Source organism: Canis lupus, chromosome 6 (assembly GCF_003254725.2).
Source record: "Canis lupus dingo isolate Sandy chromosome 6, ASM325472v2, whole genome shotgun sequence".
NCBI lineage: Eukaryota > Metazoa > Chordata > Mammalia > Carnivora > Canidae > Canis > Canis lupus.
Window position 1 is genome coordinate 17271001 of NC_064248.1, and position 14852 is coordinate 17285852.

Consider the following 14852-nt stretch of genomic DNA (forward strand, 5'->3'; position numbering starts at 1 on the left):
AGACAGTTCCCGTGGCAACTGACACCACACTCACAACCCCTAGCTCTAAGGGCATCACCGGCATCCTGTTAGCCGCTTTGAAGCCAGGGCACCCAGACGGCGCCTGAAACTTATTGCGCATGTGCATTTCCTTCTCACTGATTGGCGAGCGTCCTACCCTTGCTCCCTCCCACCACGAGCTCCCTTAGCAACGGTCGCCGTTGAGACGGAGGGAGACGCCCCCTGCGGATTGGTTACACCGGCCTCTCTGCGGCGTAGATTGGCTGAGGCGTCGCTGGAGGGAGGGCTTGGCAGTCAGTCCCGGCCCCAGAACCGGCTTTCCCAGGACCCGGGCGGGACACAGCCTGTGGTGACCCGTGACGAGGAAGAGCGACGAGATGATCCGCCAGAAGTCTAGCCAATTCATGGGGCTGAAGATGCAGTCGGAGTTTGAACAGCCCTCCGAACTGCAGCGGGAACTCGAGAAGGACCTCAGCTCTATGGAGGAGTCCGTCACGCGGATAGCAACAGGTGTGCGGACCGAGTCCGGGACCGCGGCCGGCACCGCGGCCTCGGTAGCAGCGGATGAAGATCCTGCAGCCAACTTGTTCCCGGTGAGGGCGGGACAGAGTGGTCCGCTCATGTTTGTAGAAGGGCTTCCCGGCAGGGTGCCACCGTCCTTATGCTTATTTTTTTTTTTTTAAGATTTTATTTATTTATTCATGATAGTCACACAGAGAGAGACAGAGAGGCAGAGACACAGGCAGAGGGAGAAGCAGGCTCCACGCAGGGAGCCCGACGCGGGATTCGATCCTGGGTCTCCAGGATTGTGCCCTGGGCCAAAGGCAGGCGCCAAACCGCTGCGCCACCCAGGGATCCCCCGTCCTTATGCTTATTAACGTTCAAGACGTTTCCTGGGTGCCTTGGTGAAGAGGCAGGGGTGTGTGACTCCGATTGTTAAATGCTCATGAATAGTAGTACTTACGGCCTTTTGAAGCCCGGCCTGCCAGCGTTGCTCATACATAACCTTTAACATGAGAAGGCAAGTTAGCAGGTTCTCAGGCCCGCTGGAGATTCCCGAAGGGTCAGGGACTGGGGCCATGGACAGCACGGCTCCGCCTGCCCAATCCGCTTTCTCTCCGCAGCCGCCGTTGCCCCAGCCCCGGATCTGCATGTGGTGAGTGTGAAGTCTTGGGGAAAAGTTACACTTTACACTTGGCATTACTCCTCCCCAACAGTCCTGTCAAACAGCTAGGGCATTCCCCATTGTACAGATGAGGAAACTGCAATTATCCAAGTTAAGTAGAGCCTTCCTGCCTCCCCAGGCCAAAGAAGGAGGGTGGGTGGGAAGGATAGAGCCAAAGACTAAGGATGTAAATGGAATATGGACTGCTATGGAGCACTGTATAAATGAAGACACTGAAGCCACATGGGGCGTGGAAGAGTCAAGAATTCAAGTTTCCTAATCCTCAGCTTTCTAAATGAAGAGGATTGTAAGAATTCGTTTAAGCCATATCCCTTATTTATTTATTTATTTTATATCCCTTATTTAAAGATGAAGAAAGTTATACCCAGAGAGGGTAGTGGAAGGGCTAATCTTCAAACTCAGGTCTCCTGGTTCCCAGTCCAGTGTTTTAGCCATCCTAGCCCTGTCATGAGACTAATGCCTGACGGCCACCAACACCTTTTCTCCTCTTTTCTTATTACAGGAAGTATTTGGACATCCACTCCATGCACAGGCTGGAGAAGACAGCCAACACTGAGGAGATGAGGGAGTATGGGGGGACACAGGGGCGAGCAGAGGAACTGGCTCCTGGGGGAGTCTAAGGGGGCTAGGCTGAGAAGGCATGAATGCCTGCCTCCAGAGCACATGGTGCACCAGTGTGGGGTGGTGAAGGGAGGCTACTTCAGTCCCTCCTTCCTGTCTCCCTCCCAAGGGTGCTAGCTGAGCTCTTGGGGCTAGGCTATCCTGAGCAAAGCCTGCGGGATGCCATCACCCTGGACCTCTTCTCCCATGCACTCATCTTCTGCCGCCAGCAGGGCTTCTCACTGGAACAGACATCGACAGCTTGTGCTCTGCTCCAAGATCTTCATAAGGCCTGTGTTGGTGAGAGAAGGCTACCAAAGGGCTTGAGCCCAGGGGACAGAGGAGGCTGGGATGGTCCAAGTGACCACAGGAAGTAGTGGATTACCACCTGCAATCTTTGTTCTGTCATCACAAGCAGTATCACCACACACAAGTTATTTCAGCTGTGAAACCATTTCCTTATACACAGCACCAACTTTATGAGATTGTTCTGAGAAATACTGTAGGTAGTATTCATAAATAGAAACACAGTGCTCAATAAAATAGCTCCTCTTCCACCTCCCACTTTCTTCCTGGGACAGATTTCCTGCAGAATGTTTAACAAGAGCTGAAATTGCATATTTCTTATTTTATCGTATATCACTTAACGGCAGGACCTCGCCTGTCTAGAATGCCTAGGATGGTGCCTAGAATGGTGCACTGTGGGTACTATCCGTTGAGTGAGTTAATGAAACAAGCAAGGACTTAAACTTAGATCTGTTGACTTCCAAAGCTCATGCTTAATGAGTAGCTGGTGAATGAGTGAAATAAATGGTTATCTGGGACGGGACTAACTTGTCACATCTTGCTTTCCCTCCCAGCAACCCCACTGGGCAACGTGGAGGAATGTTACCACTACTTCACCAGTGTCCTTTTTTGCCATGGAGTCAGGGTCAGTTCCCCTGGAATGGGATCTCCATTGCCTTCTCCCACACTTAGCACCTTCACCTTCCTCTGAAGAGGCAGGGGGCTCCGCCTGCTTAGATGGCCGGGCACTTGGAGAAAAGGTCAGGGTTCTTGGAGGTGGTCAGCCCTCTAACTCCCTATCATCCCCACAGCGGCCCCCCTTCAGTATCAACCTCTTTAGGGAGGAACAGCTGCTGGCCCTGGCAGACTATGTAGTCAACACCTACTTCCGCCACTTCAAACTCTACAAATATGTCTTCACGCCCCAGGTACGGAGGCCACCCTTCATCTCCCCCTTTCACCCAGTGCAGATGTCGTCCTCTCAGCCTCCCTCCTCCTTCCTCTTCACAGGTGCGGCTGGATCTGTCTTTGACTTACATGGGGCTACAGCCACCCACGCTCTGGCCAGAGGAAGAGAAGGGTAAGGGAGAAGGGTAAGGGAGAAGGCTGGGGCTGGGGCTGGGGCTGGGGCTGAAGCTTCTTTCTGCTTCTGGCCTGCAGAGAAAGGCGGTGAGGAGGTGGAGGAGCAGGAAGCCACCCCACAGGAGGAGGCAGAAACCATGGTCCAGCCAGAGCCAGAGCCAAGTGAGGACGGGTTAGGATCCCCTGTGACTTTGGGCAGGTAGAAAATGAAGGGTTTAAGAGTACATCAGGACTTCAGGTCTGTTTTAGGCACAGTGTCCTTTCTCCAAATGATGTCTTATGCAGAAGCCCAAGGTGACAAACAGGTAATAAGAGTGCAGTAGCTGGCGGTGAAGCAGGAGCTCTAGGAAAGGATCATCATAAAACCAATTACAGGGGTGCCTGAGTGGCACAGTTGATTAAGTGGTCAATTCTTGGTTTCAGTTTAGGTCCTAAGCTCAGGGTCGGGAGATTGAGCCCCATGTTGGGCTCCATGCTCCTTGTAGAGTGTGCTTGAGATTGTCTCTCTTTCTCACTCTGCCCCTCCCATTCATGCATTCACACACTCCTCTCTCTAAAATAATCTTAAAAAGAAAAAAAAAAAGACAGCACATATTTGGCAATACTGTGGTGCTAGGCAGGCTTGTTTTAAGCATTTTACATTTAATCTTCCTTCAGTCCTAGGCACTAGGTGCTATCCTATCTACCCTGTACACAAGAGGAAACCGAGATATGCAAAGATTAAATCACCTCTGTAAGGTCACTTATCTGCTGATCACCAATCCAGAGAGTCTAGCCTGGCCAGTTCCCCCACCTCTCTCCATAGAAGGGCCAGCTAGCCTTTTCTGAACAGAAGCTACACTGCTACTTGTGTAGCTCCCAGGGGCACCCAGCTAGGGGTCAGTTCCTCAGCCCCACAGCATTTCTGACCTGCCGCTTCTTCCCTGCACCTGCAGGCCAGGTCTCCATCCTACGAGCCTACATCAAGACCCAGATGAACAAGGAGTTGAGGCAGCTCCAACAGCTGATGGAGGAGCGGCTCCAGGCCAGCGAAGAGAGGCTCAACAACAAGCTGACCACACTAGAGCAGCCCTTCCAGCTACCTCCTGGCAAAGGCAAGACCAAGACCAAGTGACCCCCAGCATTTTTCTCAATAAAGGCCTTGGGCAGGGCAGCCTCATCCCCGCCCCCATCCTGAGCGCCTTCTGGGCTCCCCTACTAAAGCCAGACACCAGACACCAGGCACTGGCTCCCTCCAGCATGCAGATTTTATTGCAAATGCAGCAGAGGCAGCATTGACAAGGCCAGGCATGCTGTTGCGAGTGGCTGCCTTCCAACTCAACTCTGATCCCAAAACCCTGGCTGGTGGGGACAGGTGTACAGGGCTGGTCTTTATGGTAGTATGAGCAGTGGTGGGCCTTGCCAGGCAGGCGGGCCTGTGGCCAAAGCCCAGAAGGGCTGGAATGATAAAAATCCTCCTCCCGGAGAGTACTGCATTCTGGTGTTCCCCAGGGCTGAAGCACTAGCCCAGTGCCAGCATGGCGTCCTCCTCAGAGATAGCAGCTGAGTCCCCCTCCTCTTCAGGGCCCATGATGGGAAAAGGCCCAGGGGGCTGGTGCTGGAAGAGCGCGGCTCGGTTCTGTTGCTCACCCTTCTTCACCCAGTGCCCATAGAGCCGGAAGGCACAACTGTCAATGAGGCGCCGCACTGGCCGCAGCGCATAAGGGTCCCTCAACAGTGCACTCTTGGTCAGTGGCCGGACACGCTGGGTGCTTAAGGCCACTCGTCCAGCAGCAAGCACAGTCCACACTGCCACCTGGGAAGAGGGGACAGTGTGAGCTCCAGTGGAGCATCCACTACAGGAGAAAGATCATGGGACCCGGACACTCTCAGGCTTACCCGGAACCGCTGGCGGGGGGTGAGGTTCCAGGGTTGGCTGCCTTCACAACGCTCAAAGAAGGGGTGCTGTAGGGCTTGCTCAGCTGTCAGGCGCTCCTCAGGATCCACCTGTAGCAGCTTTGAGATCTAGGGGAAACCCCAAAGCATGAGAGCCAGCTCTTGGGCCTCCTTCCTAGCCCTCTCATGGCCCCAGCTCACCAGGTCCTTTACAGTGTTGGAACGGTCATCCCACTCAGGTGAACTAAACTGGTACTGGCCCTCCATGATCATGCGTAACATCAGGATCTGACGTCGGTGCCAGAATGGTGGTGAGCCAGCCAGGAGTGTAAACAAAATCACCCCACAGGCCCAGCTGGGAAAGAGAGCAAAGTTAGGCAGGACCAGGTGCCAGGCAGATATGTCAAACAATGGGACACAAAGGAGGAAGGAAACAGAGAGACCAAAAACTTACAGGTCAACCTCCTTGCTGTAGCCGGGGTGGGTCTCATCCATGGAGCATTTAAGGATCTCTGGTGCTAGGTAGCCTGGGGTCCCACACAACTCTGGGGAGAGAGGCTGAGATTGATGGATGCCACCAGCTCCTTCAAAGGCCCATAACTCCAGACCTCTGCTGGAGCCTCAACACTGCCAGGGCCGTACGTGTTCCCATTCTGCTCCTGCTCGCCCTCCACTGAGGGCTGTCCTAGCCCCTCTATCCCTGTTGAACAACTCAGATATCCACCAAGGTTCCTGGTGGCCTTCCTGGAAAAACCTGATTTTCGGATTGACTTCAAGGTCCTACCCCACCATATCTTTTGCCACCTTCAACCCACCCTCCCACTCCCTAACTTTTTGCCACGTTTTTATGTACATAATACATAAGGAAAACGAATTTTTACTCTTTTCTATGTTCCTTTCTACCCAAACTGATTCCTCCTATGATTGCTATTCTGTGTAGCAGACTCATCACTCAAACAAGGAGAAGGAGTGGGCATATGGAATTTCTTAAGGTACATACTAGGTAAGTCCCTTAAGACTAGGTAAAACCTTTCCCTGCCCCCCCTCCCCCCCCCCCGTGTGGCCTCAGGCTCAAGTCTAGACTCCTACAGCACAAAGCACTCCACAACTTGATCTGAACCTCTTATTTTTAGCTGTTTCTACCACTTCAGGCGCCGATTCCATCCCAGCAATTGCCAAACTGTTCCATGGCATACTTCCAAGAAATCTTAATAGGCCTTAATAGGCCTGACTCTCCTGGGAAATTCATCCCCACAAAAGGTATTTAAGAATGCCTACCGCGTACCAAGCACCATACTAGACACTGGTGAATTAGATGTGCCCTTACCAAGCTGTCTACCAGAAAGAGAACACGAAAGATAGAGTAAGATACCAGAACAGAAAGCAAGGGATCTAACTGGACCTGGATCTTTAATGTGAAACCTGAATTGCCAAAGCCAAGGGTGAGGTTGGTGTGGAGCAGGGGCAAAGATGGTTCCAGAATGAGGAAAAGTGTATGGGGAAGCCCAAAGGGAAACAAAGCATAGCATTCACAAGACAAACATATTAAGTCCATATGTTAAGAAGATGAACTCTGGAGTCAGATGGCCCACATTCAAGTCCCAGCTACCTGACTATGGGCAAGTCCCCTCATTTCTTTAAGCCCATTTATAAAATGGTGATACAGACTCTATCTCAAAGAGTTGTGGAGAGGATCTAAAGAACCCAGCCAAAGACTCAGTGTGGTGCCCAGTGAACCTTAGCTGTTAACAGCACAGTGCAAAGCCGCTAAGGGAAAGTAGGAGTTTATTGGCTCTAAGGAGTCCACAGTCAAATGTTGTGAAGTTTCCCGTTTGCGCTAAAGATATTAGTCACAACAAAGGGATTAACAATGGGTGTGTCAAGCACATCAGTTGAGAAGCACTGTCTAGCCACATCAGGCTCTTCCTAGTACCTAAGCAGCACATTGTGATCCTGTCTCCACCAAAACCTAAACAAGCAGCTGAGTCCTGTTACCCTCCTCCCTCCTCTTCCTCATGGGACCAGCCCAGCTCTGAAGCCCCCTGCTCTGTGCGTCCCTCCAGCTGAACTAGGTGCTGCTCCCCGCTGGCCTCCTCTACATAGTCCCTCACCTGCCGTGTGCCACAATCTGTCCCCTCTCCCACCCAGACCAGAAAGCCCACTCTGAAATGCACACAAGGCTTTGCACCCAGAAGGTCCTTGGCAAGTGCTCACTGACTTCTCCCCTTTTCTTGGTAGCTGGGTACTCCACTGTCAGACCCGGCTAACTAGCCTCAGGCCTGGGTCTCCTACCCTCCCAAGCCTCTCAGGGCACCAGGACCTCTCACCTCGGAGCTTCTCGCCAGGTTCCAGGTGGCAGGAGAACCCAAAATCTGAAAGTCGGATCTGCATATTGTCATCTAGGAGAATATTCTCAGGCTTCAAGTCTCGGTGCACAATGTTGTTAGCATGGAGAAAGCTCACTGCTTCCAGCAGAGACCTCATGATGGACCTGGGGGAGGCACAGTCTTCTCTGCTTCTCCCCACCCCACCCCAGCCCCTGATCACCCCAAAGGTAGCAAGCTCAGTCATTACCTGGTCTCCTTTTCTGAGAGGGCCACTTTCTCTGTGAGATAGTCAAACAGCTCTCCCTTCCGCATCCTAAGGGATAGGAGGGGTTGGGAGGTAGGTGTACCTTTTGTGGGGGCTGACAAAATAAGCCAGCACGCAGAGAAAATACCATGGAAGAGGTTGGTGAAGAGACACCCCTCTTTTTTTTTTTTTTTTTTTTATGAGCAATTAGAGTGCTCCAAGAGTGAACAGGATGCCAGGGACAGCTGGCCCAGGGGGTTGGCAGTAAAAATACATGCACTGTGCCATGAGGGGGCTAGTTTAGCAAGAAAAAGTGCCTTCTTGTGCCAGTAATTTACAGGAGGTCCTCATTATTTGAGAGTAATTGTATTCACAGAGGGCCTTTTAAAGGGAATTTTTTTTTTTTTTTTTTTTTTTTTTTGCAATCACACGAGGGTTTACTTTTAAAGGGAATCTATTTAGACCATGGACCAAAATTTCACAATTAGTAACAGTAAAAAGTTGTTTCTTTTTATCTAGTCTTTAAAAACCAGGTTATAATTGCAATTCTAAGTCAATCCTCGAAATCAGGTGTTTGGGTGCATATGATTGTTCTGCAAAGTTGCATGATGAGGTGACAGACACTTCCCACTGCCCCTCACCCCACAACTTTTGCAGAGGGTCATTTCTGTATGAATACTTTGTGAATATTTTCCAGGGGTCTCCCTTAAATATTTGCTATTCAAACCATTCTCTTTTGAAGTACCTTTGTACTGGTTTATATTATATCGTATAACATCTCACACGCGGATTCAGACTACCCAGAATATGAATCAATGGGCAGAGATAAACACCATGCAAGGTATTAAACAGCAAGAAATGGGGGAGAGAGAGCTGTTGATAAGTAGTCAGTTCTTAAAACAGCCTATTCTTCCCTGACAATCTTATAACCATGGGGAACTGGGACAGTGACCCCTGGGGTCATGAAAACCCTTTTTAACTGGCTGGTCACTAACACTCTGGGCGAACTTGACTAATCAGGGCACCTAGGGAGAGAGGCCAGGGTCACAGGCACACAGGAAGGTGTGAGCCAGGGGAGTCTTAGCCCACTGCACTGTCAGGCCAGGGCCACGCACAGAGGGGAGGAGAAGGCTTCTCAGATGAGGGCAGGGAGATACTCACAGGTCAAACACCAGGAACATGAAGCTAGAAGACTCGTAGGAATCGATGAGAGTGACTGGGAAAGAGGCAGAAAGGCAGAGATATGGAGATGGAAAGGAGCGGATGCGTGTTAAAGGGGCGTTCCACCCCAAGCTGGCTGTGGGCTGTTACCGGGAAGGAAGGAGAACCAAAAGGAGGCAGTAGGGACTCAAAGGCTGGCCACACTCTGAGGTGGAGCAGAGCCATGACAAAGGGAGCAGAGGCACGGAGGCAGTGTTGGGGTGAACTGGGCTGTGGGCAGGGCCAGCAGGAGGTGGCTGTCAGCTAATAGGAGCAGGGAATGCAGCCTCACTGATGTGGGGGTGGCCGGCGACCTGGCGAAGGATGTGCGTCTCTCGCCGCGTGGCTTCTCGCACCTCCTCTAGCTGTTCAGGACTTAGTCGCTCAGCTGTCACCTCCATGATCTTCACCGCAAACTCATGGCCAGTAGCTCGATGAACGCAACGGCGCACCACGGAGCTCACTCCTCTGCCAGAGTCAGACAGCACACAAGTCAGGGCCTCCTGCTCTCTCACTTCCATACAGAGTGGAGTCTTGCCATCCTCATACCCACTGTACCATACTCTGAGGACCCATCTGGACAACAAGACAACCTCCCAAGGAGCTCACTCTGGCCTACAGTAGCTTCACAGTAGCCTCAGCAAGCAACCTGGGTACCCAGCAAGGTGTAACACAAAGCTTACAGGGAAGGCAGCTGGGGGTCCTAGGTTCACATCTAGTCTCTGTCACTCCCTGCATGGGTAAGCCAAGGCAGGTCCTCTCCACACTGAGACCCAGAACCTGCCCCTTCCCCTGCAATCCCACAAGGAGAAAGCAGGAAGAAATGATCTAAGGCTCCCTCCAAATTTTACTCACTTCCCTGATTACCACATCTAAATCCCAAAGTTCTATAATATCTCAAGTACAAGGGGGTCCAAATAAATATTAGGCCATTGACTGGACAACCAAAGTTGTGAAGTGGATCATTTTGGTTTAGGTCCCAAATTTGCCATGAATTAAACTCCAACAAGTGTCCCACTGACGTAGGTCTCTGGACTTCTACTTTGCCGGCTCTGAAATGTGGCCAACATCTTAAAGAGATGTCCAAAGACAGGAGGAAAACAGAAAAGTCCATTTGGCATGGTGAAGAGAAAGTCCTAGATAGGTATGTACTTGCTTGGAATCTGTCAATTCCTTTTAAAAAAAAAAAAAGTTATTTATTTGACAGAGAGAGAGCAGGGACGGGGGAGCAGTAGAGGGAAAGGGAGACACAGGTTCCCCGCTGAGCAGGGAGCCGGATGTGAGGCTTGATCCCAGGACCCTGAGATCATGACCTAAGCCCAAGGCAGACACTTAACTACTTGAGCTACCCAGGTGCCCCTGTCACCAATTCCTTATGATCCTACAAGTACCTCAGGCTAAGTGCAAATCTCTCCAAGATCAGACCTCACACCCACATTTCCTGTGCTGGTTCCCTGGCTGCCCTTCACTGCTTCCTTGCCCTTACATAATTCCCTATGCTTAGAATGCCTGTCATCCACATCTCTGGTTCCATCAAGAGATGTAAACCACTGACCCTCCAGCCAAACACAGACCACAAATGTGTTGTTTGGTCACGGAGTTGTTCTTTTCAAATCTGAATTCCCATCTTAGGTGGGACAAGAAAGTTCCAGCTCCTACAATGCTCACCACTTTCTGCCCTCTTACTCTAGGCCACTTCAGATTATCCATTTATTTATTTCAGACAGAGAGAACAAGTGAGTGTGCAACCACATAGAGGGAGAGGGAGAAGTAGGCCTTACTGAGCAGGAAGCCCAACTCGGGGCTCCATCCCAGGACTCTGAGGATCATGAGCTGAGCCAAAAGCAGATGCTTCACAAACTGAGCCACCCAGGCGTCCTGCCACTTCAGAGTTTTAATTCCCTGGTCTCCATTAATGGTAATGCCACTCCATCAGATTCCCAAACTAGAAATCTTGGTATGATTCTTGGCTTTTTCCTCTCCTCCACAATCCACCACATCCAACCAGTGTACTCCATTCTGTGTTTTTCTCAAATCTGTTTCCTAGGACTTCACCCCCACAGCTATATCAGCCTCCCCACTGATCTCCCTGCTTCCAGTCTCAGCCACTGCAACCCATCCACTGCACTCCTTCCAGAATGAGCTTCTTATGATAGTCCCAATCATGTCATTCATTGCTTAAAAACTTTCCGGCTTAAATCCCCTAAGTTCTGAGCGTTCCTACATTCCTCAGCAGGACCCCTAGAGCCAACTGTGCTCTTTCTAAATGAGACCTAATAATTTCAACATTATAGTTAACTATGGAGGGCACTCAAAATTGTTTTCTCTCCATATTCCCTATTACCTGCGAGATAGAAGTCAAATCCCAGTTCCTTCACCTGTCATTTAAGGCCTTCCACTTTCTTTTCAGCCTCATTTTTGGCTTTGTCTCTGCTATTCAATCTTTGCTTCGTTGACTTGTAACTTATCACCAATTTCTAGAATGTGGCAAGCTCTTTTAAGGCTTCAGACCTTTATACGTGAAGAAACTGGTATTCTGGGAAGTCATTTAGTGAGAGTGTGCAGATAATTAACCATGCAGGAGAAACAAAGGGAAAACACAGAGGAGACCAGGGATAAAATCTTAAAGATTTTATTTATTTATTTATTCATGAGACATAGCAGAGAAGGGAAGCAGAGAAATAAGCAGAGGAAGAGGCTGGCTCCATGCAGGGAGCCCAATGTGGGACTCAATCCCAGTCACCTGGGATCACACCCTGAGCCGAAGGCAGACACTCAACTACTGAGCCACCCAGGCATCCCTGAAAGCACATTCTTTTTGTGTTTTTATTTCCAATTCACAGATGCTATCTCCTTAGTATCCCCTTGCTGAGTCTTCCTTCTCTTAACTCCTTACTGGTAACAATGCTCCAGGGCCTGAACCTAGGCCCCTTTCACTGTCTCCATATATTTTCTCGCCAGCTACTATCTGTATGCTAATGCCTCCCAAATTTATTGCTCTAGTCCACTCTCTCTCGAGTTGTAGACACATGTACCCATTTGACAGCTCCAGTTGTATATCTCAAACTTAACATTTCCATAACTGAACTCTTGATATGCTTGGCCCTCCCAGCAATCTGATCCACCTCAATCTTCTTCATTTCAGAAAATGGTACTCAAGTGCTCAAACCCATAGCTTAGACCTTATTTTTGTTTCTTTCCCTTCCTCTCATGGCCCATATCCAGTCTCTCAGGAAACTATATCAGTCTCTCTCCAAATCATCACCTCAATCTATCCATTTCTCCCTGTCTCTACCACCACATTCTAACCTAAACCATCACCAATTCTTGCCCAAATCAATCAACAGCTTCCTAACTGGTCTCTATACATCCATTCTTGTCCCTCCCTTATTTATTCTCTACAAAAGAACCAGAATGATTTTTTAAAAATGTATTAACACACTTGGGTTGAGCATTTACCATGTGCCAGGAAGTGTTCTAAGACTATCATATTAATTCTTACCACCCTCACAGCAACCTACAAGGTGGAATATATTTTTATTCCCAATTTAAATGGTGAAACTGAGGCACAGAAAGGCTAAGCTCCTACCCCCCAAATCACAGAAATGTAAATGAGGTCATGTTACTGTGCTGTTTGAAACCACCAGTTTCATTAGAATAAAATCTAAATTCTTCATTCTGGCATAAGGCCCTACATAATCTAACCTCTATTTACCTCTCTGACTTAATTTCCTCCATCTTGTTCCACTCTTACTACGTTCTAGTCACCATGATCTTCTACCTATTGCTTGAATAGGCCCTTTCTTGTCTGTGCCTTTGCATGTGCTGTTCCCTCGGTCCCAAATACATCCTGACTCAGCTCACAACCTATTCATTCCCATCTTTCAAGTCTCAGTCCTGTTCATTACTCTCATTCCATCATCTGAGCATATGAAGGCCTTTTTGTTTGTTTGTTTTTGTGTTTATCGGTCTCTATAACTGCAATAGAAACTCCAGAACAGAAAACATATGGGTCTTGTATCCCCAGTGCCTTGCACACTGCACCCAGCACACTGGACGTGCTTCGGAAACCTTTGATGAATACATGTTACCTGCCACTGTCTCTATAGGTGTGGACTTCCTTCCAGGCTCTGAACTCCTACTCACCTTTCAAGACCCAAATAGCACCCCTTGTGGAAAGCTGTGATTTTCTGAGCCTGATCACACACAACCTGATACTACTTGAATGTTCATGGGTCTTTTTCAATCACTTCACCTCTAAGGCATAAAACATCTCCCCTACCCGCCCTGTGTTTAGCTTTGTGTCTGGCGGACAGTACCTTTTTTAACTTTGTTGAACACATAAATGAGTGAATTTGGAAGAAATGGGGGTTGACCCAGAGGAAGAGTTTAATCACCAAATGTTCCTCTACTAACCACTGTTCTCTCCTATTTAGAACTATCCAGCACTCCGAGGGAACCGTGTATTCTGCACATCTTGTTTCCGTGGCTTAAGCCTTACCTGCCAATGACGTCCTTAGGGTCGTACTTCTGGTAAAACTCTTTGGCCGCAGCCCAGTCGGGCAGCTCATCCTCCGGCCCCACGTCCAGCGTCATTCTGAAGGTGGTGGGGGCCTGTGTGGAGGAAACGGAGGGCAGTGAGGGCAGTGAGGGCAGTGAGGCCCAAAGGCTCTGGGAGGACGCACATCGCGGCTCGCGGAAGCGCAGCCCTTGTGGCTGGGGCGCCAGGATCTTCGGGGATGGGGACGGGGTGGGGTAAGGATGAGGGCTGGGGAGACCCTACAAAAGGGCCTAGACTAGGGCGGGAGGGGTGTCAGGGCAGGGAGGGGGGCGGGGAAGGGAAAGGGAGAAGGTGCGGAGGAAGAAGGGAAGGGGCACACTGGTAGGTGGCTGTTGCTGCGCAGGCGCACTTGGGTGGGTGCTGGGAGGGGGCGCGGGGTCTCGCGCAGGCTCACCCGCGGGGGAGGATAAAGAAGCCAGGTCGACGCGAGGCCGCTCGGTCGCGGGGTTCGCTTCTCGTCCCTTACCTTACCCCCGGGTGGCGCCGGCAACGACCCCCAAGCCCCGCCCCCATCCTGTCCGCCAATGGCCAGCGCCGCCTGAAGACTGAGGTTCAAAAACCCTTCCGATTGGAAACTGGCAGCCCAATAGGAAGCGGAGAGTCGCGAGGCTGGCGCGGGCGTTGGAGCCCTAAGGCTGAGACGCTAGGGCAGGGGACAGCAGAGGGCGGAGCTTATTGGATACTGGGGTTGTAGGCCCGGAACGGGACCCGGAAGTTAGGTTTACCCGGAAGTCTGACATCTGTGTACCTAGGACGTCCGACTCGCTGTGCCTCTGGTTCCCTGACTTGGGCATGGCTCCCTCATTCTCCTCCTAGCATCACTATCCGAATTCGGCTCTTTTAGAAATTGGCAGCCTGATCCAAAATGCATGCTTTGAGGGGCCGCCTCCAGCTTTGAAACACTCGTAGCGCAAAGCTTGGCTCCAACTTGCTACCTGATGCGGACTTGGACAAACCACGGCCCATCCCCCAGAAGAGGCTTCTTAGTCCTCTGGCTGCTCCGATTTTGGAATACCTCCAAAGCCCTCGTGCTCACCGCCTGGGGTTACACGTTTTCCCAGTCTTCCACCACCATCTCCCAAAAGCCTTGGGGTGTGTCCACTCTTTTCTAAGCTTGCACCTGCAGAGTTGTAAGAAACTGCCAGAATCGACTTACTTCATAAGCCTTTCCAGTGCACAGCTCAACCCTGGCGTTCACCTAGTCATTCAATAAATATTTGCTGAGCGTCTAAACGCTAAACTATCAGCAGTAGGGTGGGGGTGGGGTGAGGGAGTCCTTACCTTTGTGGAAGTTATGTTCCAGCAAAAGAGGCACAGAATGAATTCATTTAATCTTCGATCTTAGAAATGTCACCTTGGGATTGCAACCGTATAAGAGAAAAACGAATCCAAGTAACTTTTTAATGGACTACTTTGACTTTATACTATCAATCTAAAAAGAAATTGCAAAGGAACCTTAAACTTAGTAGGCCTACTGTTTAGTAGTATAAT

General features: G+C 50.2%; 2 protein-coding genes across 6 annotated transcripts; one reads left to right on the plus strand and one right to left on the minus strand.

Annotated features, from left to right (window-relative positions):
• Positions 1-3: 3 nt before the first annotated feature.
• CFAP119 (cilia and flagella associated protein 119) lies at positions 4-4719 on the plus strand. Of its 4 annotated transcripts, none has more exons than XM_025415890.3 (9): positions 4-593; positions 1125-1156; positions 1689-1754; positions 1917-2086; positions 2647-2717; positions 2884-3000; positions 3083-3152; positions 3233-3326; positions 4090-4719. In XM_025415890.3, the coding sequence occupies exons 1-9, from the start codon at positions 378-380 to the stop codon at positions 4430-4432; spliced, it is 1179 nt and encodes a 392-aa protein (XP_025271675.1). In that variant the 5' UTR covers positions 4-377; the 3' UTR covers positions 4433-4719. The 4 variants fall into 4 exon arrangements, with proteins under 4 accessions (XP_025271675.1, XP_025271676.1, XP_025271679.1 ...); XM_025415891.3 differs by having other exon boundaries at positions 3233-3316; positions 4090-4313; XM_025415893.3 differs by having other exon boundaries at positions 369-510.
• PHKG2 (phosphorylase kinase catalytic subunit gamma 2) lies at positions 4384-13897 on the minus strand. Of its 2 annotated transcripts, none has more exons than XM_025415888.3 (10): positions 13756-13897; positions 13302-13414; positions 9093-9268; positions 8762-8816; positions 7604-7669; positions 7357-7520; positions 5484-5574; positions 5231-5384; positions 5033-5158; positions 4384-4949 (listed from the first exon to the last, which is right to left on the minus strand). In XM_025415888.3, the coding sequence occupies exons 2-10, from the start codon at positions 13394-13396 to the stop codon at positions 4656-4658; spliced, it is 1221 nt and encodes a 406-aa protein (XP_025271673.1). In that variant the 5' UTR covers positions 13397-13414; positions 13756-13897; the 3' UTR covers positions 4384-4655. The 2 variants fall into 2 exon arrangements, with proteins under 2 accessions (XP_025271673.1, XP_025271674.1); XM_025415889.3 differs by having other exon boundaries at positions 13828-13858.
• Between the last annotated feature and the right edge of the window lie 955 nt (positions 13898-14852).

Excerpts from the sequence above, each read along its gene's own strand:
- CFAP119 (XM_025415890.3), top strand. The coding sequence starts at position 378 with ATGATCCGCCAGAAGTCTAGCCAATTCATGGGGCTGAAGATGCAGTCG. Across the intron at positions 594-1,124 it reads CTGCAGCCAACTTGTTCCCG|CCGCCGTTGCCCCAGCCCCG; the intron begins GTGAGGGCGGGA and ends TTCTCTCCGCAG. Across the intron at positions 3,001-3,082 it reads AATATGTCTTCACGCCCCAG|GTGCGGCTGGATCTGTCTTT; the intron begins GTACGGAGGCCA and ends TCCTCTTCACAG.
- PHKG2 (XM_025415888.3), bottom strand. The coding sequence starts at position 13,396 with ATGACGCTGGACGTGGGGCCGGAGGATGAGCTGCCCGACTGGGCTGCG. Across the intron at positions 7,670-8,761 it reads ATGTTCCTGGTGTTTGACCT|GATGCGGAAGGGAGAGCTGT; the intron begins GTGAGTATCTCC and ends CCTATCCCTTAG. Across the intron at positions 5,385-5,483 it reads TACAGCAAGGAGGTTGACCT|CTGGGCCTGTGGGGTGATTT; the intron begins GTAAGTTTTTGG and ends TCTCTTTCCCAG.